General features: G+C 45.8%; 1 protein-coding gene across 16 annotated transcripts in view; it reads left to right on the top strand.

Moving 5' to 3' along the window:
- The window catches only part of LOC144504463 (plectin-like), a 745,079-nt gene that overhangs the window by 711,510 nt on the left and 12,151 nt on the right, over positions 1-21,418 (top strand). For all 16 annotated transcript variants that reach the window (XM_078229777.1, XM_078229768.1, XM_078229848.1 and 13 more), the window contains 2 exons: positions 1-1,898; positions 10,986-21,052. The exon at positions 1-1,898 is cut by the window's left edge and continues 1,483 nt beyond it. In XM_078229777.1, coding sequence (XP_078085903.1) covers positions 1-1,898; positions 10,986-20,228 — 11,141 coding nt within the window. In that variant the 3' untranslated portion in view covers positions 20,229-21,052. The remainder of the gene's footprint in view (positions 1,899-10,985; positions 21,053-21,418) is intronic.

Below are 21,418 nucleotides of genomic sequence, written 5' to 3'. Positions count from 1 at the left end.
ATGATGCCACCCGTTTGAAAACGGAGGCTGAGATAGCATTGAAGGAGAAGGAAGCTGAAAACGAACGTCTACGCCGACTGGCCGAGGATGAGGCCTACCAACGGAAGCTTCTGGAAGAACAAGCAATGCAGCACAAGCAAGACATCGAGGAAAGAATTTCTCAGCTAAGAAAGAGCTCGGACCTGGAGCTGGACCGGCAGAAAGTCATTGTAGATGAGACTTTGAAACACAGAAGAATCATCGAGGAGGAAATTCGAATTCTCAAACTCAACTTTGAAAACGCTTCAGGAGAAAAGTCTGACCTGGAAATTGAACTGCAGAAGCTAAAAATCATCGCTGAGGAAACCCAGCGCAGCAAAAGAGAGGCAGAAAAGGAAGCTGAGACACAACGAACTCTGGCTTTAGATGAAGCAAATAAGAGACAAGAGGCTGAAAGAAAAGTCAAAGAAATTCTTGCTGCAGAGGAAGAGGCTGCTCGGCAACGTAAGGCAGCACTGGATGAGGTTGAGCGGCTGAAGAGAATATCTGAGCAAGCGTGGAAACAGAAGGAACTGTCAGAGAAAGAGGCCGAGAGGCAGATTAGTTTGGCACATGAGGCTGCTCAGAAACGTATTGATGCTGAGGAGAAAGCCCACGTGGCAACTGTGCAGCAAAAAGAACAGGAGCTCCTACAGAGCAAGAAACAGGAGAGGTCGATGGTGGACAACCTGAAGGAACAGGCCGAGAATGCCAAGCGACTGGCGGAGGAAGCAGAGCAGGCTCGACGGAGAGCTGAACAAGAGGCCGCTTTCTGCCGACAACAAGCTGAAGAGGCTGAATGCTTGAAGCAACAAGCTGAGAAAGAAGCTCAGGAAAAAGCCAAGGCGCAACAAGATGCTGAAAAATTGAGGAAAGAAGCTGAGCTTGAAGCTGCAAAGAGAGCAAAGGCTGAAGAAACAGCTCTGAAACAGAAGCACATGGCTGATGCTGATATGGAGAAGCACAAAAAGTTTGCTGAACAGACCCTGAGACAGAAATCAGGAGTGGAACAGGAGCTGACAAAGGTCAAACTGCAATTGGAGGAGACAGACCATCAAAAGTCCGTGTTAGATGAGGAATTGCAGCGTCTAAAGTCAGAGGTGACAGAAGCCATAAAGCTGAAGAACCAAGCTGAAGCTGAACTCTACAAGGTCAAAATACACATGGAAGAGCTCATCAAACTGAAGACCAAGATCGAAGAGGAAAACAAGATGCTGGTTTTGAAAGACAAGGATAACACGCAGAAACATCTTACGCAAGAAGCAGAGAAAATGAAGCAGCTTGCTGAGCAAACGGCCAGGTTAACCGTTGAGGCGCAAGAAACTGCCCGTCAGAGGAAGTTGGCAGAGGAAGACTTGGCTCAACAGCGGGCACTGGCTGAAAAGATGTTGAAGGAGAAAATGCAGGTTATTCAGGAGGCAAACAAGCTGAGAGCAGAGGCTGAGATGTTGCAGAAACAGAGAGATCAGGCTCAGGAACAAGCAAAAAAACTGTCAGAAGACAAGCAGCAGATACAGCAGCGCCTGGACGAGGAAACTGAAGAGTTTCAGAAGCGTTTGTTAACTGAACGCCAACGCCAGGTGGAGATCAGTGAAGAAGCTCAGCACTTGAAGACTTTAGTCTCAGAGCTCTCTGAGGCTCAGGCAAAAGCAGAGGAGGAAGCTAAGAAATTCAAAAATGAAGCAAAAGAAATCAGCTTGAAGCTTCGTAACATTGAACAGACGACGAGAGAGAAGAACAGCACTGTGGAAAAACTAGAACTTCAGTGGAGCCAGAGTAAAAAAGAGGCCAGTGAACTCCAGGAGGCGATAGCAGAGCTGGAGAAGGAGAAAGATAAACTCAGACATGAAGCAGAATTGCTCCAACAGAGAGCAAAGGAGGTAAGGTTACTGAGCAGTGTGTGTACGTAGATAGTCCTGTTGAGCAAGGGGCAGTGTTAGACCCGATCCTCGGGACCGGAGCCAGGAAAGTGCTCAAAGTGTCAGTGGGCGAGCATTCTGGGGATTGTGACCCTGGGCACGGAGAGACTGAGCAGATGACCAAAGAGGTGGATGCCTGATCCTCTCTTTTTCCAATGCAAGCATAAAGGAGATAGTGTTATGATCGCTATCCCCAAGATGCTCTCCCACTGAGAGATCTGACACCTGTCCAGGTTCATTGGTCAGTATCAGATCAAGTACAGTCTCTCCTCTTGTAGGCTTGTCCACATGCTGTGTCAGGAAACCCTCCTGAACACACCTAGCGAACTCCTCCCCATCCAATCCCCTTACCCGAGGGATATTCCAATCTATGTTTTGGAAATTAAAGTCTCCCATCACACCACCACATGTGGTGTATATGGATTTCAGTAAAGCGTTTGATAAGGTTCCCCACGGTAAGCTATTGCAGAAGATACGGAGGCATGGGATTGAGGGTGATTTAGCGGTTTGGATCAGGAATTGGCTAGCTGTAAGAAGACAGAGGGTGGTGGTTGATGGGAAATGTTCATCCTGGAGTTCAGTTACTAGTGGTGTACCGCAAGGATCTGTTTTGGGGCCACTGCTGTTTGTCATTTTTATAAATGACCTGGATGAGGGCGTAGAAGGATGGGTTAGTAAATTTGCGGATGATACTAAAGTCGGTGGAGTTGTGGACAGTGTGGAAGGTTGTTGCAGGTTACAGAGGGACATAGATAAGCTCCAGAGCTAGGCTGAGAGGTGGCAAATGGAGTTTAATGCGGAAAAGTGTGAGGTGATTCACTTTGGAAGGAGAAACAGGAATACAGAGTACTGGGCTAATGGTAAGGTACTTGGTAGTGTGGATGAACAGAGAGATCTCGGTGTCCATGTGCATAGATCCCTGAAAGTTGGCACCCAGGTTGATAGGGTTGTTAAGAAGGCGTACGGTGTGTTAGCTTTTATTGGTAGAGGGATTGGGTTTCGGAGCCAGGAGGTCATGCTGCAACTGTACAAAACTCTGGTGCGGCCGCACTTGGAGTATTGCGTACAGTTCTGGTCGCCGTATTATAGGAAGGATGTGGAAGTGTTGGAAAGGGTGCAGAGGAGATTTATTGGGATGTTGCCTGGTATGGTGGGAAGGTCTTATGAGGAAAGGTTGAGGGACTTGAGGTTGTTTTCAGTCGAGAGAAGAAGGTTAAGAGGTGACTTAATAGAGGCATACAAGATGATCAGAGGATTAGATAGGGTTGATAGTGAGAGCCTTTTTCCTCGGATGGTGATGGCTAGCACGAGGGGACATAGCTTTAAATTGAGGGGTGATAGATATAGGACAGATGTCAGAGGTAGGTTCTTCACTCAGAGAGTAGTAAGGGCGTGGAATGCCCTGCCTGCAGCAGTAGTGGACTCGCCAACATTAAGGGCATTTAAATGTCATTGGATAACCATATGGATGATATTGGAATAGTGTAGGTTAGATGGGCTTCAGATTGGTTCCACTGGTCGGCGCAACATCGAGGGCCGAAGGGCCTGTACTGCGCTGTAATGTTCTATGTTCAACTCCACCTGTCATTTGTCAGCCCACTGGCCCATTTGATCAAGATCCCGCTGCAATTGGGGATAACCTTCCTCACTGTCCACCATGCCACCAATCTTGGTGTCATCTGCAAACTTACGAACCATGCTCCCTATCTTCTCATCCAAATCATTAATATAAATGACAAATAACAGTGGGCCCAGCACTGATCTCTGAGGCACACCGCTGGTCACAGGCCTCCAGTTTGAAAAACAACTCTCTGCAACCACCCTCTGGCTTCTGTTGAGCCAATTTTGTATCCATTTAGAACTTCACTCTGGATCCCGTGAGATTTAACTTTATGCAGTAACCTACCATGCGGTATCTTGTCAAAGGCCTTGCTAAAGTCCATGTAGACAACATCAACTGCACTGCTCTCATCTACCTTCTTGGTTACCCCTTCAAAAAACTCAATCAAATTTGTGAGACATGATTTTCCACTCACAAAGCCATGCTGACTGTGCCTAATCAATACTTGCATTTCTAAATGCCTGTAGATCTTGTCTCACAAAATACCTTCCAACAATTTACCCACCACAGATGTGAGGCTCACTGGCCTGCAGTTCCCAGGCTTTTCCCTGCAGCCCTTTTTAAACAAAGGCACAACATTTGCCACGCTCCAATCTTCAGGCACCTCACCCATGACTATCGATGATTCAAATATCTCGAATCGGGGACCTGCAATTTCCTCCCTAGCCTCCCACAACGTCCTGGGATATACCTCATCAGGTCCCGCACATTTATCTACCTTGATGCGCTTTAAGACTTCCAGCACCTCCTTCTCTGTAATATGTACACTCCTCAAGCCATCACTATTTAATTCCCCAAGTTCCCTAACATCCATGCTTTTCTCAACAGTAAATACTGATGAGAAATATTCATTTAGGATCTCACCCATCTCTTGTGGATCCGCCCATAAATTACCTTGTTGACCTTAAGAGGCCGTACTCTCTCCCTTGTTACTCTTTTGCCCTTTATGTATTTGTAGAAGCTCTTTGGATTCTCCTTTGCCTTATCTGCCGAAACAATCTCGTGTCCCCTTTTTGCCCTCCTGATTTCTCTCTTAACTCTACTCCTACACCCCCTATACTCTTCAAGAGATTCACTTGATCCCAGCTGCCTATGCATGTCATGTGCCTCTTTCTTCTTCTTGACCAGGGCCTCAATATCCTGAGTCATCCAGGGTTCCCTCCTTCTGCCAGCCTTGCCCTTCACTCTAAGAGGAATGTGTTTACCCTGAACCCTGGTAAACACACTTTTGAAAGCATGCCACTTACCAGACGAACCTTTTCCTTCCCACAGACTCCCCCAATTAACTTTTGAAAGTTCCTGCCTGATACCATCAAAATTGGCTTTGCCCCAATTTAGAATATTAACTAATATACATCAAGAGCAAAAGGGTAACTGGGGAGAGAGTAGGGCCTCTTAAGGATCAGTAAGGTCATCTATGTGCAGATCCACAAGAGATGGATGAGACCCTAAATAAATATTTCTCATCAGTATTTACTGTTGAGAAAGGCATGGATGTTCGGGAACTTGGGGAATTAAATATTGATGTCTTGAGGAGTGTACATATTACAGAGAAGGAGGTGCTGGAAGTCTTAAAGCACATCAAGGTAGACAAATCCACGGGACCTGATGAAGTGCATCCCAGGACATTGTGAGAGAACATAAGAACTAGGAGAAGGAGTAGACCATCTGACCCTTCTAGCATGCTCCGCCATTGAATAAGATCATGGTTCATCTTTTTGTGGATTCAGCTCCAAAACTCTGTACAAAACTCTGGTGCGGCCGCACTTGGAGTATTGCGTACAGTTCTGGTCGCCGCATTATAGGAAGGATGTGGAAGCATTGTAAAGGGTGCAGAGGAGACTTACTGGGATGTTGCCTGGTATGGTGGGAAGGTCTTGTGAGGAAAGGCTGAGGGACTTGAGGTTGTTTTTGTTACAGAGAAGAAGGTTAAGAGGTGACTTAATAGAGGCATACAAGATGATCAGAGGATTAGATAGGGTGGATAGTGAGAGCCTTTTTCCTCAGATGGTGATGGCTAGCACGAGGGGACATAGCTTTAAATTGAGGGGTGATAGATATAGGACAGATGTCAGAGGTAGGTTCTTCACTCAGAGAGTAGTAAGGACGTGGAATGCCCTGCCTGCAGCAGTAGTGGACTCGCCAACATTAAGGGCATTTAAATGGTTATTGGATAAACATATGGATGATATTGGAATAGTGTAGGTTAGATGGGCTTAAGATTGGTTTCACTGGTCGGCGCAACATCGAGGGCTGAAGGGCCTGTACTGCGCTGTAATATTCTATGTTCTATGTTCCACTTACCCCGCCTGCTCACCATAACCCTTAATTCCTTTACTGTTCAGAAATCTGACTATCTTTGCCTTAAAAGCATTCAAAGAGATAGCCTCAACTGCTTCACTGGGCAGGGAATTCCACAGATTCACAACCCTTTGTGTGAAGAAGTTCCTCCTCAACTCAGTCCTAAATCTGCTCCCCCTTATTTTGAGGCCAGGCCCCCTTGTTCTAGTTTCAGCCGCCAGTGGAAACAACTTCCCTGCTTCTATCTTATCTATTCCTTTCATAATTTTATATATTTCTAGAAGATCTCCCCTCATTCTTCTGAATTACAATGAGTATAGCCCCAATCTACTCAGTCTCTCCTCATAAGCCAACCCTCTCAACTCCGGAATCAACCTAGTGAATCTCCTCTGCAACCCCTCCAGTGCCAGTATATCCTTTCTCAAGTAAGGAGACCAAAACTGTACACAGTATTCCATTTACCAACATTGTACTCCATCTGCCAGACCCTCGCCCACTCACTCAGATTATCTATATCCCTTTGCAACTTTCAGCATCCTCTGCACACTTTGCTCTGCCACCCATCTTAGCGTCATCTGCGAATTTTGACACACTACACTTGGTCCCCAACTCCAAATCATCTATGTAAATCGGAAACAATTGCGGTCCTCACACTGACCCCTGAGGCACACCACTAGTCACTGATCGCCAAACAGAAAAACACCCATTTACCCCCCACTCTTTGCTTTCTGTTAGTTAACCAATCCTCTATCCATGCTAATACATTACCCATAATGCCGTGCACCTTTTTCTTATGTAGCAGTCTTTGGTGCGGCACCTTGTCAAATGCCTTCTGGAAATCCAGATACACCACATCCACAGGTTCCCCATTGTCCACTGCGCTCATAATGAACCATAGAAACTCTACAGTTTCTATAGTATGAGGAAGCTATTTGGCCCATCGAGTCTGTGCCAACCATAATCCCACCCAGGCCCTATTCCCGTAACCTCTCATATTTACCCAGCTAATCCCCCTGACACTGGCGTTAATTTAGTATGGCAAATAAACCCAACCCGCACTTCTTTGGACTGTGGGAGGAAACTGGAGCACCCGGAGGAAACCCACATAGACACGGGGAGAACATGCAAACTCCACACAGACAGTGACCCAAGGCCGGAATTGAACCCGATCCCTGGCGCTATGGGGCAGCAGTGCTAACCACTGTGCCACCGTGCCGCCCTCAAAGAATTCCACTAAATTAGTCAAAGATGACCCGCCCTTCATGAACCTATGCTGCATCTTCCCAATGGGACAATTTCATCGAAACAAAGAAACCATAGAATCCCTACAGTGCAGAAGGAGGCCATTCGGCCCATTGAGTCTGCACCAACAACAATGCTACCCAGGCCCGATCCCCATAACCCAACATATTTACCCAGGTAATCCCTCTAACCCATGCATCATCCCAGGACACTAAGGGGCAATTTAGAACAAAGAAAATTACAGCACAGGAAAAGGCCCTTCGGCCCTCCAAGGGCCTTGCTGTCCGACTTAACTAAAATCCCCTACCCTTCTGGGGACCATATCCCTCTATTCCCATCCTATTCATGTACTTGTCAAGACTCCCCTTAAAAGTCACGATCGTATCCGCTTCCACTACCTCCCTCGGCAACGAGTTCCAGGCACCCACTACTCTCTGTGTAAAAAATTTAGCATGGTCAATGCACCTAACCCACAAATCTTTGGAGTTCATATCCAGATGTCTCGCTATTTCTTCCTTGATGATAGATTCAAGTATTTACCGTCCTACAGAAGTTAAGCTCACCGGCCTATAGTTACCCGCCTTTTTTAAACAATGGCATCACATTTGCTGTTTTCCAATCTGCGGGAACCACCCCAGAGTCCAGCGAATTTTGATAAATTACCACTTGTGTATTTGCTATTTCCCCCACCATCTCTTTTAGTCCCTGGGATGCATTCCATCAGGGCCAGGAGACTTGTCTACCTTTAGCCCCATTTGCTTGCCTATGAACTCCTCCTCAAGGCTGCCTTGACCGACCTGGTTTGACCAATTGCTATGTAGATTAGAAACCCCCATGATAATTGCTGTACCAGTTTTACACACATCAGTTATTTCCTTGTTTATTTCTGGCCCCACTGTGATGTCATTATTTGGTGGCCAATAGACTGCGCCTATCAGTGACTTTTTCTCACTATTTCTCATTTCCATCCAAATGGATTCAACCTTTTCCTCCATAGAACCTATATCATCTCTCACTACCACCCTGATATCATCCTTAAATATCAGAGCTACACCACCTCCCTTACCTTCCTGTCGGTCCCTCCGAACAGTCTGATACCCCTGGATATTTAACTCCCAGTCGTGACCATCCTGCAACCATGTCTCTGTAATGGCCACCAAATCATACTCGTTCACAATGACTTGTACCGTCAACTCATTTACTTTGTTTCAAATGCTACGAGTATTCAGATAAAGTGCCCTTATGCTAGTTTTTGTATCTTCTTTTTGAATCCTATCACCTCCATTAATAACATTTCCTGAGTTCTCCTTTTTAACATTTTGAGTTGAACCCTTCTCCCCACATGCTAATCTGCCGCTTTGCTTTCTATTAACCATTATACTTCCCATAGTTTTACCCTCCCACCCCCACTTGCTAGTTTAGAACATAGAACATAGAACAGTACAGCACAGAACAGGCCCTTCGGCCCACGATGTTGTGCCGAGCTTTATCTGCAACCAAGATCAAGCTATCCCACTCCCTATCATCCTGGTGTGCTCCATGTGCCTATCCAATAACCGCTTAAATGTTTCTAAAGTGTCTGACTCCACTATCACTGCAGGCAGTCCATTCCACACCCCAACCACTCTCTGCGTAAAGAACCTACCTCTGATATCCGTCCTGTATCTCCCACCACGAACCCTATAGTTATGCCCCCTTGTAATAGCTCCATCCACCCGAGGAAATAGTCTTTGAACGTTCACTCTATCTATCCCCTTCATCATTTTATACACCTCTATTAAGTCTCCCCTCAGCCTCCTCCGCTCCAGAGAGAACAGCCCTAGCTCCCTCAACCTTTCCTCATATGACCTACCCTCCAAACCAGGCAGCATCCTGGTAAATCTCCTCTGCACTCTTTCCAGCGCTTCCACATCCTTCTTATAGTGAGGTGACCAGAACTGCACACAATATTCCAAATGTGGTCTCACCAAGGTCCTGTACAGTTGCAGCATAACCCCACGGCTCTTAAACTCCAACCCCCTGTTAATAAAAGCTAACACACTATAGGCCTTCTTCACAGCTCTATCCACTTGACTGGCAACCTTTAGAGATCTGTGGATATGGACCCCAAGATCTCTCTGTTCCTCCACAGTCTTCAGAACCCTACCTTTGACCCTGTAATCCACATTTAAATTTGTCCTACCAAAATGAATCACCTCACATTTATAGTCCTTGTGACCATCCCATTTAAGGCATGGTTAGTAAGTTTGCAGATGACACCAAGATTGGTGGCATAGTGGACAGTGAAGAAGGTTATCTAGGATTGCAATGGGATCTTGATCAATTGGGCCAGTGGGCTGATGAATGGCAGATGGAGTTTAATTTAGATAAATGCGAGGTCGATCGAACCAGGGCAGGACTTAGTTAATGGTAGGGTGTTGGGGAGAGTTATAGAACAAAGAGATCTAGGGGTACAGGTTCATAGCTCCTTGAAAGTGGAGTCATAGGTGGACAGAGTGGTGAAGAAGGCATTCGGCATGCTTGGTTTCATTGGTCAGAACATTGAATACAGGAGTTGGGATGTCTTGTTGAAGTTGTGCAAGACATTGGTAAGGCCACACTTGGAATACTGTGGACAGTTCTGGTCACCCTATTATAGAAAGAATATTATTAAACCAGAAAGAGTGCAGAAGAGATTTACTAGGATGCTGCCGGGACTTGATGGTTTAAATTATAAGGAGAGGCTGGATAGACTGGGACTTTTTTCCCTGGAGCGTAGGAGACTTTGGGGTGACCTTATAGAGGTCTATAAAATAATGAGGGGCACAGATCAGCTAGATAGTCAATATCTTTTCCCAAAGGTAGGAGAGTCTAAAACTAGAGGGCATAGGTTTAAGGTGAGAGGGGAGAGATACAAAAGTGTCCAGAGGGGCAATTTTTTCACACAGAGGGTGTTGAGTGTCTGGCACACGCTGCCAGAGGTAGTGTTGGAGGCGGGTACAATTTTGTTGGGTGGCACGGTAGCACAGTGGTTGGCACTGCTGCCTCTCAGCGCCAGGGACCCTGGTTCAATTCCCGCCTTGGGTCACTGTCTGTGTGGAGTTTGCAAATTCTCCCCGTGTCTGCGTGGGTTTCCTCCGGGTGCTCTGGTTTCCCCCACAGCCCAAAGATGTGCAGGTTAGGTAAATTGGCCGTGCTAAATTTACGCTCAATGTACCCGAACAGGCGCTGGAGTGTGGCGGCCAGGGGATTTTCACAGTAACTTCATTGCAGTGTGAATGTAAGCCTACTTGTGACTAATAAGTAAACTTTTTAAAAAGCATTTAGACAGTTACATGGGTAATATGGGTATAGGGGTATATGGGCCAAATGCGGGCAATTGGGACTAGCTTAGTGGGGTGAGGAGGTGGATATCGGGGGCGGTTATTGTTTGTGGATATCGGGGGGTGGGGGGGGGGGGTTTATTGGCTCCTGTAGCAACCTGGGATAGATGCCACCTGGCCCCATGGGCATCACAGTGGGTTAGCACTGCTACCTCACAGCGCCAGAGACCCGGGTTCGATTCCCGGCTTGGGTTACTGTCTGTGCAGAGTGGGTTTCCTCCGGGTGCACCAGTTTCCTCCCACAATCTGAAAGATGTGCATTGGCCATGCTAAATTCTCCCTCCGTGTACCCGAACAGGCGCCGGAGTGTGCCGACTGGGGGATTTTCACAGTAACTTCATTGCAGTGTCAGCCTATTTGTGACACGAATAAATAAACCATAAACTGAAACTTTTAACTTGGGGCAGGGGGGGCTATGGGTTGGTTTTGGGGGTTTTTGCTCCAATGTGTGATTTGTGCTTCTTTGCTGACTTGGTCATTGTACATCAATAATGATCAATTTCTTGTATTCACTTCTCACAGATGGAAGCAGGGCAGAAGAAAGAAATTGTCCAGACAACTCAAATTCTTCAACAAACCTTCCTCAGTGAGAAAGAGCTTCTGTTAAAGAAGGAAAAGATGGTTGAAGATGAAAAGATGAAGTTAGAGCGACTTTATGAAGACGAAGTGAAGAAATCGCAGTCACTGAAGGACGAACAGAGCAAACAGATGAAGAAATTGGAGGATGATAAACACAGGCTTCAGGGCAGCATGGAGGAAGCACTGAGACAGCAGAGGGAGGCTGAGAACCAAGTACATGAGAAGCAAAGGGAACTTCAGGAAATGGAGCGGAAAAGACAGGAGAAAGAAAAGGAACTTGCTGATGAAAACCAGGCTCTTAAAGTGAAGTTGGAGCAACTGAAAGCACAGAAGCTGGAAGCAGAGAAAATTGAGATGGCTCCAATTCAGTCAGTGACTGTCACTCCAATCAGTGCTGTTTCCAATGGCAGAGATGTGTTAGATTCCACTCCCGTAAGTAAAGACACCAAACTCTCTTTCAGTGGCCTCCGCCAGCCAGTTCCAGCTAGTCGCTTGCAGCAGGCTGGTATTCTGAGCAAGAAGCAGTTAGATAAACTGAAGAAAGGCTCTGTCACTATCAAGGAACTCTCCCAAAAAGAAAACTTGAAGAACTATCTCCAAGGCAAAAGCTGCATTGCCGGATTGATGATTGAACCCACAAATGAGAAAATGACCATCTATGAGGCAATGAAGCAGGGATTGCTGAAACCCAGCACTGCCACAACACTGCTTGAGGCTCAAGCAGCCTCTGGCTTCATCATTGACCCGATTAAGGACAAGAAACTGTCAGTTAATGAGGCTATCAAGGAAGGAGTGGTGGGACCAGAGCTTCAGGAAAAACTGCTATCTGCTGAGAGAGCAGTGACGGGTTACAAGGATCCCTACACAGGAAATACCATCTCCCTGTTCGAAGCAATGAATAAAGAACTGATCACTCCAAATCATGCAATCCGCCTGCTGCAGGCACAGATCGCTACTGGTGGAATCATTGACCCTGTAAACAGTCATCACCTACCCTTTGACCAGGCCTACAAGCAGGGTATATTTGATGAGGGCATGAATAAAACACTTGCCAGTGACACTGATGAAAGCAAAGGGTTCTTTGATCCCAATACTCAGGAGAACCTTACATACTCACAGCTGATGAAGAGATGTCAAACGGATCCCGAGACTGGCCTCTGTCTCTTGCCATTGACCAATGAGGCAGTGAGACAAAAGGGAGGTTATACAAAGGAACAGACACAGGACATCTTCAGTACAGCCACAGTGTCTGTCCCATCTGGAAAATTCTCTGGGAAAACTGTCACCATCTGGGAATTGATCAACTCGGAATACTTCACTGAAGAACAGAGGAGGGACTTAATCCGGCAATACATGTCAGGGAGGGTGACCATAGAAAACATTATTAAATTCATCATTACAATTATTGATGAAACTGAGACTAAGAAACAGCTTCTATTCGATGGTCTGAGGGACAAGGTCCCGGCCAGTGAGTTACTGGAATCTAAGATCATTCAGAAGAAGACTTTTGATGATCTTCAGAAAGGAAAGACAACCCCAGAAGAAGTTGGCAAGCTGGAGGCAGTGAAGAAATTCCTACAGGGATCAGACAATATTGCTGGAGTGTTCATCGAACCTACAAAGGAGAAGATGAGCTTGTATGAAGCAATGAAGAAGAATCTGTTGAGTCCGAGCATTGCAGAAGCATTACTGGAAGCTCAGGCAGCCTCAGGGTTCATTGTTGATCCAGTGAGGAATCAGACCCTGACAGTTGATGAAGCTGTTAAGAGGGGTCTCATTGGACCCGAGCTTCATGAGAAGCTTCTGTCTGCTGAAAGAGCAGTAACTGGATACAAAGACCCCTACACTGGCCAAAAGATCTCCTTATTTGAAGCAATCAATAAGAACTTCCTACATAAGGATCATGGGATCCGCCTCCTTGAGACACAGTTGGCATCTGGAGGCATCATTGACCCTGTGACCAGCCATCGTCTGCCCATTGATGTGGCCTACAAGCGAGGCATGTTGGATGAGGAGATGAGCAATAAGTTGTCCAATCCCAGTGATGACATTAGAGGATTTTATGATCCAAATAGTGAGGAGAATCTCACCTATCAGGAACTGAAGGACAGGTGTAGAAAGGATGATCCAACAGGCCTCTCTCTGCTTCCTCTGAGTGAGAAAGCTATAACATTCAAACCTGCTTATGATGAAGAACAGACAAAAGATACCTTTAAAAAGACCACAGTCTCTGTTCCGGCTGGTACATTCACTGGGAAAACTGTCACTATCTGGGAGCTGATTAACTCCGAGTATTTCACTGATGAACAACGGAGGGACTTGATTCGCCAATATCGATCAGGAAAGGTCACAGTGGAGAAGATCATCAGAATTGTCATCACAGTTATTGAGGAAAAAGAAGCAAAGAAGAAACCACAGCTCACATTTGATGGTCTGAGGGACAAGGTTCCGGCCAGTGAGTTACTGGAATCTAAGATCATTCAGAAGAAGACTTTTGATGATCTTCAGAAAGGAAAGGCAACCCCAGAAGAAGTTGGCAAGCTGGAGGCAGTGAAGAAATTCCTACAGGGATCAGACAATATTGCTGGAGTGTTCATCGAACCTACAAAGGAGAAGATGAGCTTGTATGAAGCAATGAAGAAGAATCTGTTGAGTCCGAGCATTGCAGAAGCATTACTGGAAGCTCAGGCAGCCTCAGGGTTCATTGTTGATCCAGTGAGGAATCAGACCCTGACAGTTGATGAAGCTGTTAAGAGCGGTCTCATTGGACCCGAGCTTCATGAGAAGCTTCTGTCTGCTGAAAGAGCAGTAACTGGATACAAAGACCCCTACACTGGCCAAAAGATCTCCTTATTTGAAGCAATGAGGAAGGACCTTATACCCAAAGAGCATGGCGTCCATCTCCTTGAGGCACAGTTGGCATCTGGAGGCATCATTGATCCTGTGACCAGCCATCGCCTGCCCATTGATGTGGCCTACAAGCGAGGCATGTTGGATGAGGAGATGAGCAATAAGTTGTCCACTCCCAGTGATGATATTAAAGGATTCACTGACCCAAACACAGATGAACGTGTCACATACCAACAGCTGAAGATGAAATGTAGAACTGACCCTGAAACATCTCTCTACCTGATGCCATTGAGTGAAGAGGCAATGAAACATGTGGACATTCACCCTGAGCAGGTGACTAAGGACATCTTCCAAAAGGCTACAGTGTCTGTCCCATCCGGAAAGTTCACTGGGAAAACTGTCACCATCTGGGAATTGATCAACTCGGAATACTTCACTGAAGAACAGAGAAGGGACGTAATCCGGCAATACAGATCAGGAAAGGTGACCATCGAAAACATTATTAAATTCATCATTACAATTATTGATGAAACTGAGACTAAGAAACAGCTTCTATTCGATGGTCTGAGGGACAAGGTCCCGGCCAGTGAGTTACTGGAATCTAAGATCATTCAGAAGAAGACCTTTCATGATCTTCAGAAAGGAAAGGCAACCCCAGAAGAAGTTGGCAAGCTGGAGGCAGTGAAGAAATTCCTACAGGGATCAGACAGCATTGCTGGAGTGTTCATCGAACCTACAAAGGAGAAGATGAGCTTGTATGAAGCAATGAAGAAGAATCTGTTGAGTCCAAGCATTGCAGAAGCATTACTGGAAGCTCAGGCAGCCTCAGGGTTCATTGTTGATCCAGTGAGGAATCAGACCCTGACAGTTGATGAAGCTGTTAAGAGGGGTCTCATTGGACCCGAGCTTCATGAGAAGCTTATGTCTGCTGAAAGAGCAGTAACTGGATACAAAGACCCCTACACTGGCCAAAAGATCTCCTTATTTGAAGCAATCAATAAGAACTTCCTACATAAGGATCATGGGATCCGCCTCCTTGAGGCACAGTTGGCATCTGGAGGCATCATTGACCCTGTGACCAGCCATCGTCTGCCCATTGATGTGGCCTACAAGCGAGGCATGTTGGATGAGGAGATGAGCAATAAGTTGTCCAATCCCAGTGATGACATTAGAGGATTTTATGATCCAAATAGTGAGGAGAATCTCACCTATCAGGAACTGAAGGACAGGTGTAGAAAGGATGATCCAACAGGCCTCTCTCTGCTTCCTCTGAGTGAGAAAGCTATAACATTCAAACCTGCTTATGATGAAGAACAGACAAAAGATACCTTTAAAAAGACCACAGTCTCTGTTCCGGCTGGTACATTCACTGGGAAAACTGTCACTATCTGGGAGCTGATTAACTCCGAGTATTTCACTGATGAACAACGGAGGGACTTGATTCGCCAATATCGATCAGGAAAGGTCACAGTGGAGAAGATCATCAGAATTGTCATCACAGTTATTGAGGAAAAAGAAGCAAAGAAGAAACCACAGCTCACATTTGATGGTCTGAGGGACAAGGTTCCGGCCAGTGAGTTACTGGAATCTAAGATCATTCAGAAGAAGACTTTTGATGATCTTCAGAAAGGAAAGGCAACCCCAGAAGAAGTTGGCAAGCTGGAGGCAGTGAAGAAATTCCTACAGGGATCAGACAATATTGCTGGAGTGTTCATCGAACCTACAAAGGAGAAGATGAGCTTGTATGAAGCAATGAAGAAGAATCTGTTGAGTCCGAGCATTGCAGAAGCATTACTGGAAGCTCAGGCAGCCTCAGGGTTCATTGTTGATCCAGTGAGGAATCAGACCCTGACAGTTGATGAAGCTGTTAAGAGCGGTCTCATTGGACCCGAGCTTCATGAGAAGCTTCTGTCTGCTGAGAAGGCGGTAACTGGATACAAAGACCCCTACACTGGCCAAAAGATCTCCTTATTTGAAGCAATGAGGAAGGACCTTATACCCAAAGAGCATGGCGTCCATCTCCTTGAGGCACAATTGGCAACTGGAGGCATCATTGACCCTGTGACCAGCCATCGCCTGCCCATTGATGTGGCCTACAAGCGAGGCATGTTGGATAAGGAGATGAGCAATAAGTTGTCCACTCCCAGTGATGATATTAAAGGATTCACTGACCCAAACACAGATGAACGTGTCACATACCAACAGCTGAAGATGAAATGTAGAACTGACCCTGAAACATCTCTCTACCTGATGCCATTGAGTGAAGAGGCAATGAAACATGTGGACATTCACCCTGAGCAGGTGACTAAGGACATCTTCCAAAAGGCTACAGTGTCTGTCCCATCCGGAAAGTTCACTGGGAAAACTGTCACCATCTGGGAATTGATCAACTCGGAATACTTCACTGAAGAACAGAGGAGGGACTTAATCCGGCAATACAGATCAGGAAAGGTGACCATAGAAAAGATAATTACAATTGTTGTTACAATCATTGAAGAAAGTGAGGTGAAGATGAAACCACAGCTCACATTTGATGGTCTGAGGGACAAGGTTCCGGCCAGTGAGTTACTGGAATCTAAGATCATTCAGAAGAAGACTTTTGATGATCTTCAGAAAGGAAAGGCAACCCCAGAAGAAGTTGGCAAGCTGGAGGCAGTGAAGAAATTCCTACAGGGATCAGACAGCATTGCTGGAGTGTTCATCGAACCTACAAAGGAGAAGATGAGCTTGTATGAAGCAATGAAGAAGAATCTGTTGAGTCCGAGCATTGCAGAAGCATTACTGGAAGCTCAGGCAGCCTCAGGGTTCATTGTTGATCCAGTGAGGAATCAGACCCTGACAGTTGATGAAGCTGTTAAGAGCGGTCTCATTGGACCCGAGCTTCATGAGAAGCTTCTGTCTGCTGAAAGAGCAGTAACTGGATACAAAGACCCCTACACTGGCCAAAAGATCTCATTATACCAAGCAATCAAGAAGGACCTTGTCTCTAAGGTTCGTGGGATCCGCCTCCTTGAGGCTCAGATTGCCACAGGGGGCATCATTGACCCTGTGACCAGCCATCGTCTGCCCATTGATGTGGCCTACAAGCGAGGAATATTTGATGAAGAAATGAACAAGATTCTCTCAGATAGTTGTGATTCCTCCAAAGGTTTTGTTGATCCTAACACTAATGAAGAGGTCACCTATGAGCAGCTAAAGGACAGATGTGTGACAGATCCTGAAACAGGACTCCACTTCATAACCATGAAAGACAGAGAGAAACCAAAAGTGGTTGAGAATGTGTTCCACAGTGAGATTGAAACCCAGGAGGTGTTTGAGAACACGACAGTGAACTTTCCTGAGGGGACTTTAGGTGGGAAATCCATGTCAGTTTGGGATGTCTTGAACTCGGAATTCATTTCTGAGAAAGAAAGGCTGAGGTTAACAAAGGAATACCAGACTGGGAAAATCACACGCGAGCGTTTAGTTGTGATCATCATTGAAATCATTCAGCAGGTGGAAATACGCAGGGGATATGAAATGATTACATTCAACACTTTCCGGGGTAAGATTACAGCTGATCAGCTTTATTCCTCCAGGATTATTGACCTGGAAACTCTGAAAATGCTGAAGGAGAAGACGCTATCAGTGAGAGAAGTGTGTGAAATGGAGTCTGTCAGAAAGTATCTGTTTGGAACCGGAGCTATCAGTGGCATTTATAAATGTGCTGGGAAGGAAGTGTTAAATGTGTATGATGCAATGAAGAAAGGTTTCGTGAAAGCGGAGGCCGCTCAAACTCTACTGGAAGCTCAGGCTGCTACTGGCTTCATCCTGGATCCAGTGAAGAATAAGAGACTGACTGTGGATGAGGCTGTGAAAGGGGGTCTGGTGGGTCCTGAACTCCACGACAAACTGCTTTCAGCAGAGCGAGCAGTAACTGGTTACCGAGACCCTTACACCGGGAATATCATCTCACTTTTCCAAGCCATGAAGAAAGGCTTAATTGCGAAGGACTATGTCCTGAGGCTACTCGATGCCCAGCTAGTCACAGGTGGCATTATTGACCCAGAATACAGCTATCACCTACCTCTGGAGACTGCCTATCAGCGAGGTTACCTTGACCGTGAGACTTACAGTTTGCTCACCGATCCCACTGAAGGGTCACAAGGATTCCGTGACCCCAACACCGAGGAACCAATCAGCTACAGTCAACTGATGGCAAGGTGCAAAGTTGATGAAAAGACAGGCCATCGATTATTGACTCTGACAGACAAGAGGAGGTTGATATTCAAGGGTCTCCGTAAAGAGATCACAATGGAACAACTGATGGCATCAGATATCATTACAAGCGCTGTCGCTACACAGTTACAGGAAGGCGAGACCACTATTGACGAAGTTAGCAACAGCATCAAGAAATATTTAGAAGGCACCAGTTGTATTTCAGGAGTGTTTGTCGAGGCTTCCAAGGAAAGATTATCTATTTACCAAGCCATGAAAAAGGGGATGATCAGACCGGGGACAGCATTTGAATTGTTGGAGGCCCAAGCAGCAACTGGTTACATGATCGACCCAATTAAAAACATGAAATTAACTGTCAGTGAAGCAGTGAAAATGGGAGTTGTGGGCCAAGAGTTTAAGGATAAACTTCTGTCAGCTGAGAGAGCAGTTACTGGTTACAGAGACCCTTACACAAGTGCACTCATTTCTCTGTTTCAAGCAATGCAGAAAGGTTTGATTCTCAAAGACCATGGAATCCGTTTATTGGAATCCCAGATTGCGACAGGAGGCATCATAGACCCTGAATACAGTCATCGACTACCTGTTGAAGTGGCCTACAAACGCGGTCTGTTTGATGAGGAGATGAACATGATATTATTAGATCCAGGAGATGATACCAAAGGTTTCTTTGATCCAAACACAGAGGAAAATCTCACCTATCTGCAGCTGAAGGAACGATGTGTAGTAGATTCCGACACTGGACTGTGTTTACTACCCCTGAAAGATAAGAAGAGAGAGAGGAAGACTTCATCCAAATCATCTGTTCGCAAACGGCGAGTGGTAATCGTTGATCCTGAAACTGGCAAAGAAATGTCTGTCTACGAAGCTTATCGTAAAGGACTGATTGACCATCAGACTTACACTGAGCTTTCTGAACAGGAGTGTGAGTGGGAGGAAGTGACTATCTCTTCATCGGATGGTGTGGTCAAGTCAATGATCACTGACAGACGGTCAGGTAGACAATATGATATCGATGATGCACTTTCCAAGGGTTTGATTGACCAAGGTTCTTTGGATCTGTATCGCTCAGGAACTCTGTCCATTACTGAATTTGCTGATATGTTGTCCGGAAACATGAGTGGATTCCGTTCGAGATCATCCTCGGTTGGATCCTCATCTTCATACACGAGCCAACAGGCAAGTCCAATGAGAAGTCACATGGTTGCATGGAGTGATCCATTGGAGGAGACTAGTCCAGTTGCTGGCATCTTGGACACTGATACACTTGAGAAAGTCTCCATCACAGAAGCAATGCACCGGAACCTAGTGGACAATATCACTGGACAGAGATTACTGGAGGCCCAGGCTTGTACTGGAGGAATCATTGATCCCAATACAGGAGACAAGTATTCTGTCACAGATGCTGTTGGCCAAGGCCTAGTGGATAAGATCATGGTGGATAGGATAAATCTGGCTCAGAAAGCATTCAATGGATTTGAAGATCCAAGAACAAAGACAAAAATGTCTGCTGCTCAGGCCTTGAAGAAAGGCTGGTTATATTATGAAGCTGGCCAGCGATTCCTGGAGGTTCAGTATCTGACTGGTGGACTAATTGAACCAGATGTCCCTCGACGAGTGCCTCTGGATGAAGCTTTACAAAAGGGCAGTATTGATGCTCGCACTGTACAGAAGCTGAGGGATGTTGGGGCTTATGCAAAGTATGTAACATGCCCCAAAACCAAGCTGAAGATCTCTTACAAGGATGCAATGGACAGATCTATGATTGAGGAAGGGACAGCTCTGCGTTTGCTCGAAGCATCATCGCAGTCCACCAAAGGTTTTTACAGCCCCTACAACGTGAGCGGAGCTGGTTCTTCCGCAGGTTCTCGATCAGGTTCAAGAACAGGATCCAGAACAGGCTCTAGACGTGGCAGCTTTGATGCCACAGGATCTGGTTACTCCATGTCCTTTTCCTCCTCCTCATATACATCATCCAGTTATGGTCGCAGATTAGCAGCCAGTGTCCCCGGAGGGAGGGAGATGGTCTCCGTGTCTCAGAGTCTCTCTACCCCTCTCTATAATCCAGATGAAAGCTCCCCCTTCAACCAGACTCAGCTTCTACAAGTGCCGATGATGTAGCAACGCCACGCATCCCACCCACCCTTCCCCATATTATCCTGCTCTACAACTAGCAAATGGCCAAGGAACTGTCTTTGTGTAATGGCAAGGGAAAAATGATTGTTATGAAAAATTTTAGAGAGAAACTTATTTTAATTAACCCATCACCTCAGTCCCTCTGAGTTTTAAATAATCTTGTCATTTGAAATTAATCAGATGGAATGTATATGTTTGGAATAAGTGGAGAATATTTATCAGGATATGATTTTTCCTGTGAGTTTTCCTAGCAGTGCCGATTTTGTTGCTATTTGTAGAGCAGACTAACCTGGACCCACAATGCTGCCGTATATACCTGATCTTATTGTATCAGTGAGGAGGATTTGTAATGTCCAAACCTCAAAACTTTCTTCTTGTTGAATGCACTGACACACCGCGTGCCCAGATATCTCGCTTTCTATTTTTAAGAAATATGCCGCAAATATTAAGAGCTTTTCTTCCATCAAACTATAACAAAGACTTGATACTGTTTAAAAAAACCAAATATTAACAAGGTGCCGTCTATCAAATTTATCGAACCCTCCTTAGACAGGGGGTCCAATCTGCTGCAGGAATACTCACATCAACTCTTCCATCATCACATCTGTCTCCATCGCACTGACTCTGCTTTAATGACCATTTCTACCTGAGTGATTCCTGACTCCTTGTGTGAACCACGACAGCCTTCACAGTTAACCAAGCTGCCAATGACTGATTAAACTCTGCCCTTGCTGCCACCTGTGTATACAGAAACTGAAAGGTGCTTTGAAGTTCCGCAGACTCCTCGCAATACAGCCAGTACCCAGAAGGTGAGTGAGATTAGCACCTCTGCCGCCATTACACTTTGAAACATCACTTTATAATCACGCTCAGTACCTACATCCTCACTCCTAACTCATCTCCCTCAGTCCGCCCTCTCTCATGGTGATAACACTCCGACTCTTTCTCTAAACCCAGTACACTCTCTCTCTCTGTTTCTGTCTCTCTCCCTCTGTACCTCAAAGTTCTGCAAACTCTCGTTATTTAAATAATCTGCTGCTTTTCTATTGACATTTTCCCACATTATACTCCATCTTCCAAATTTTTGCCCACCCTTTAACCTGTTTATATCCTTCTGTTGACTCTTTATGTTCTCTTGACAACCTACATTTCCACCAATTCAGCCTTTATACAAT

This window comes from Mustelus asterias, chromosome 2 (genome assembly GCF_964213995.1).
Source record: "Mustelus asterias chromosome 2, sMusAst1.hap1.1, whole genome shotgun sequence".
Lineage (NCBI taxonomy): Eukaryota > Metazoa > Chordata > Chondrichthyes > Carcharhiniformes > Triakidae > Mustelus > Mustelus asterias.
This window is presented reverse-complemented; position numbering and strand designations above follow the sequence as displayed.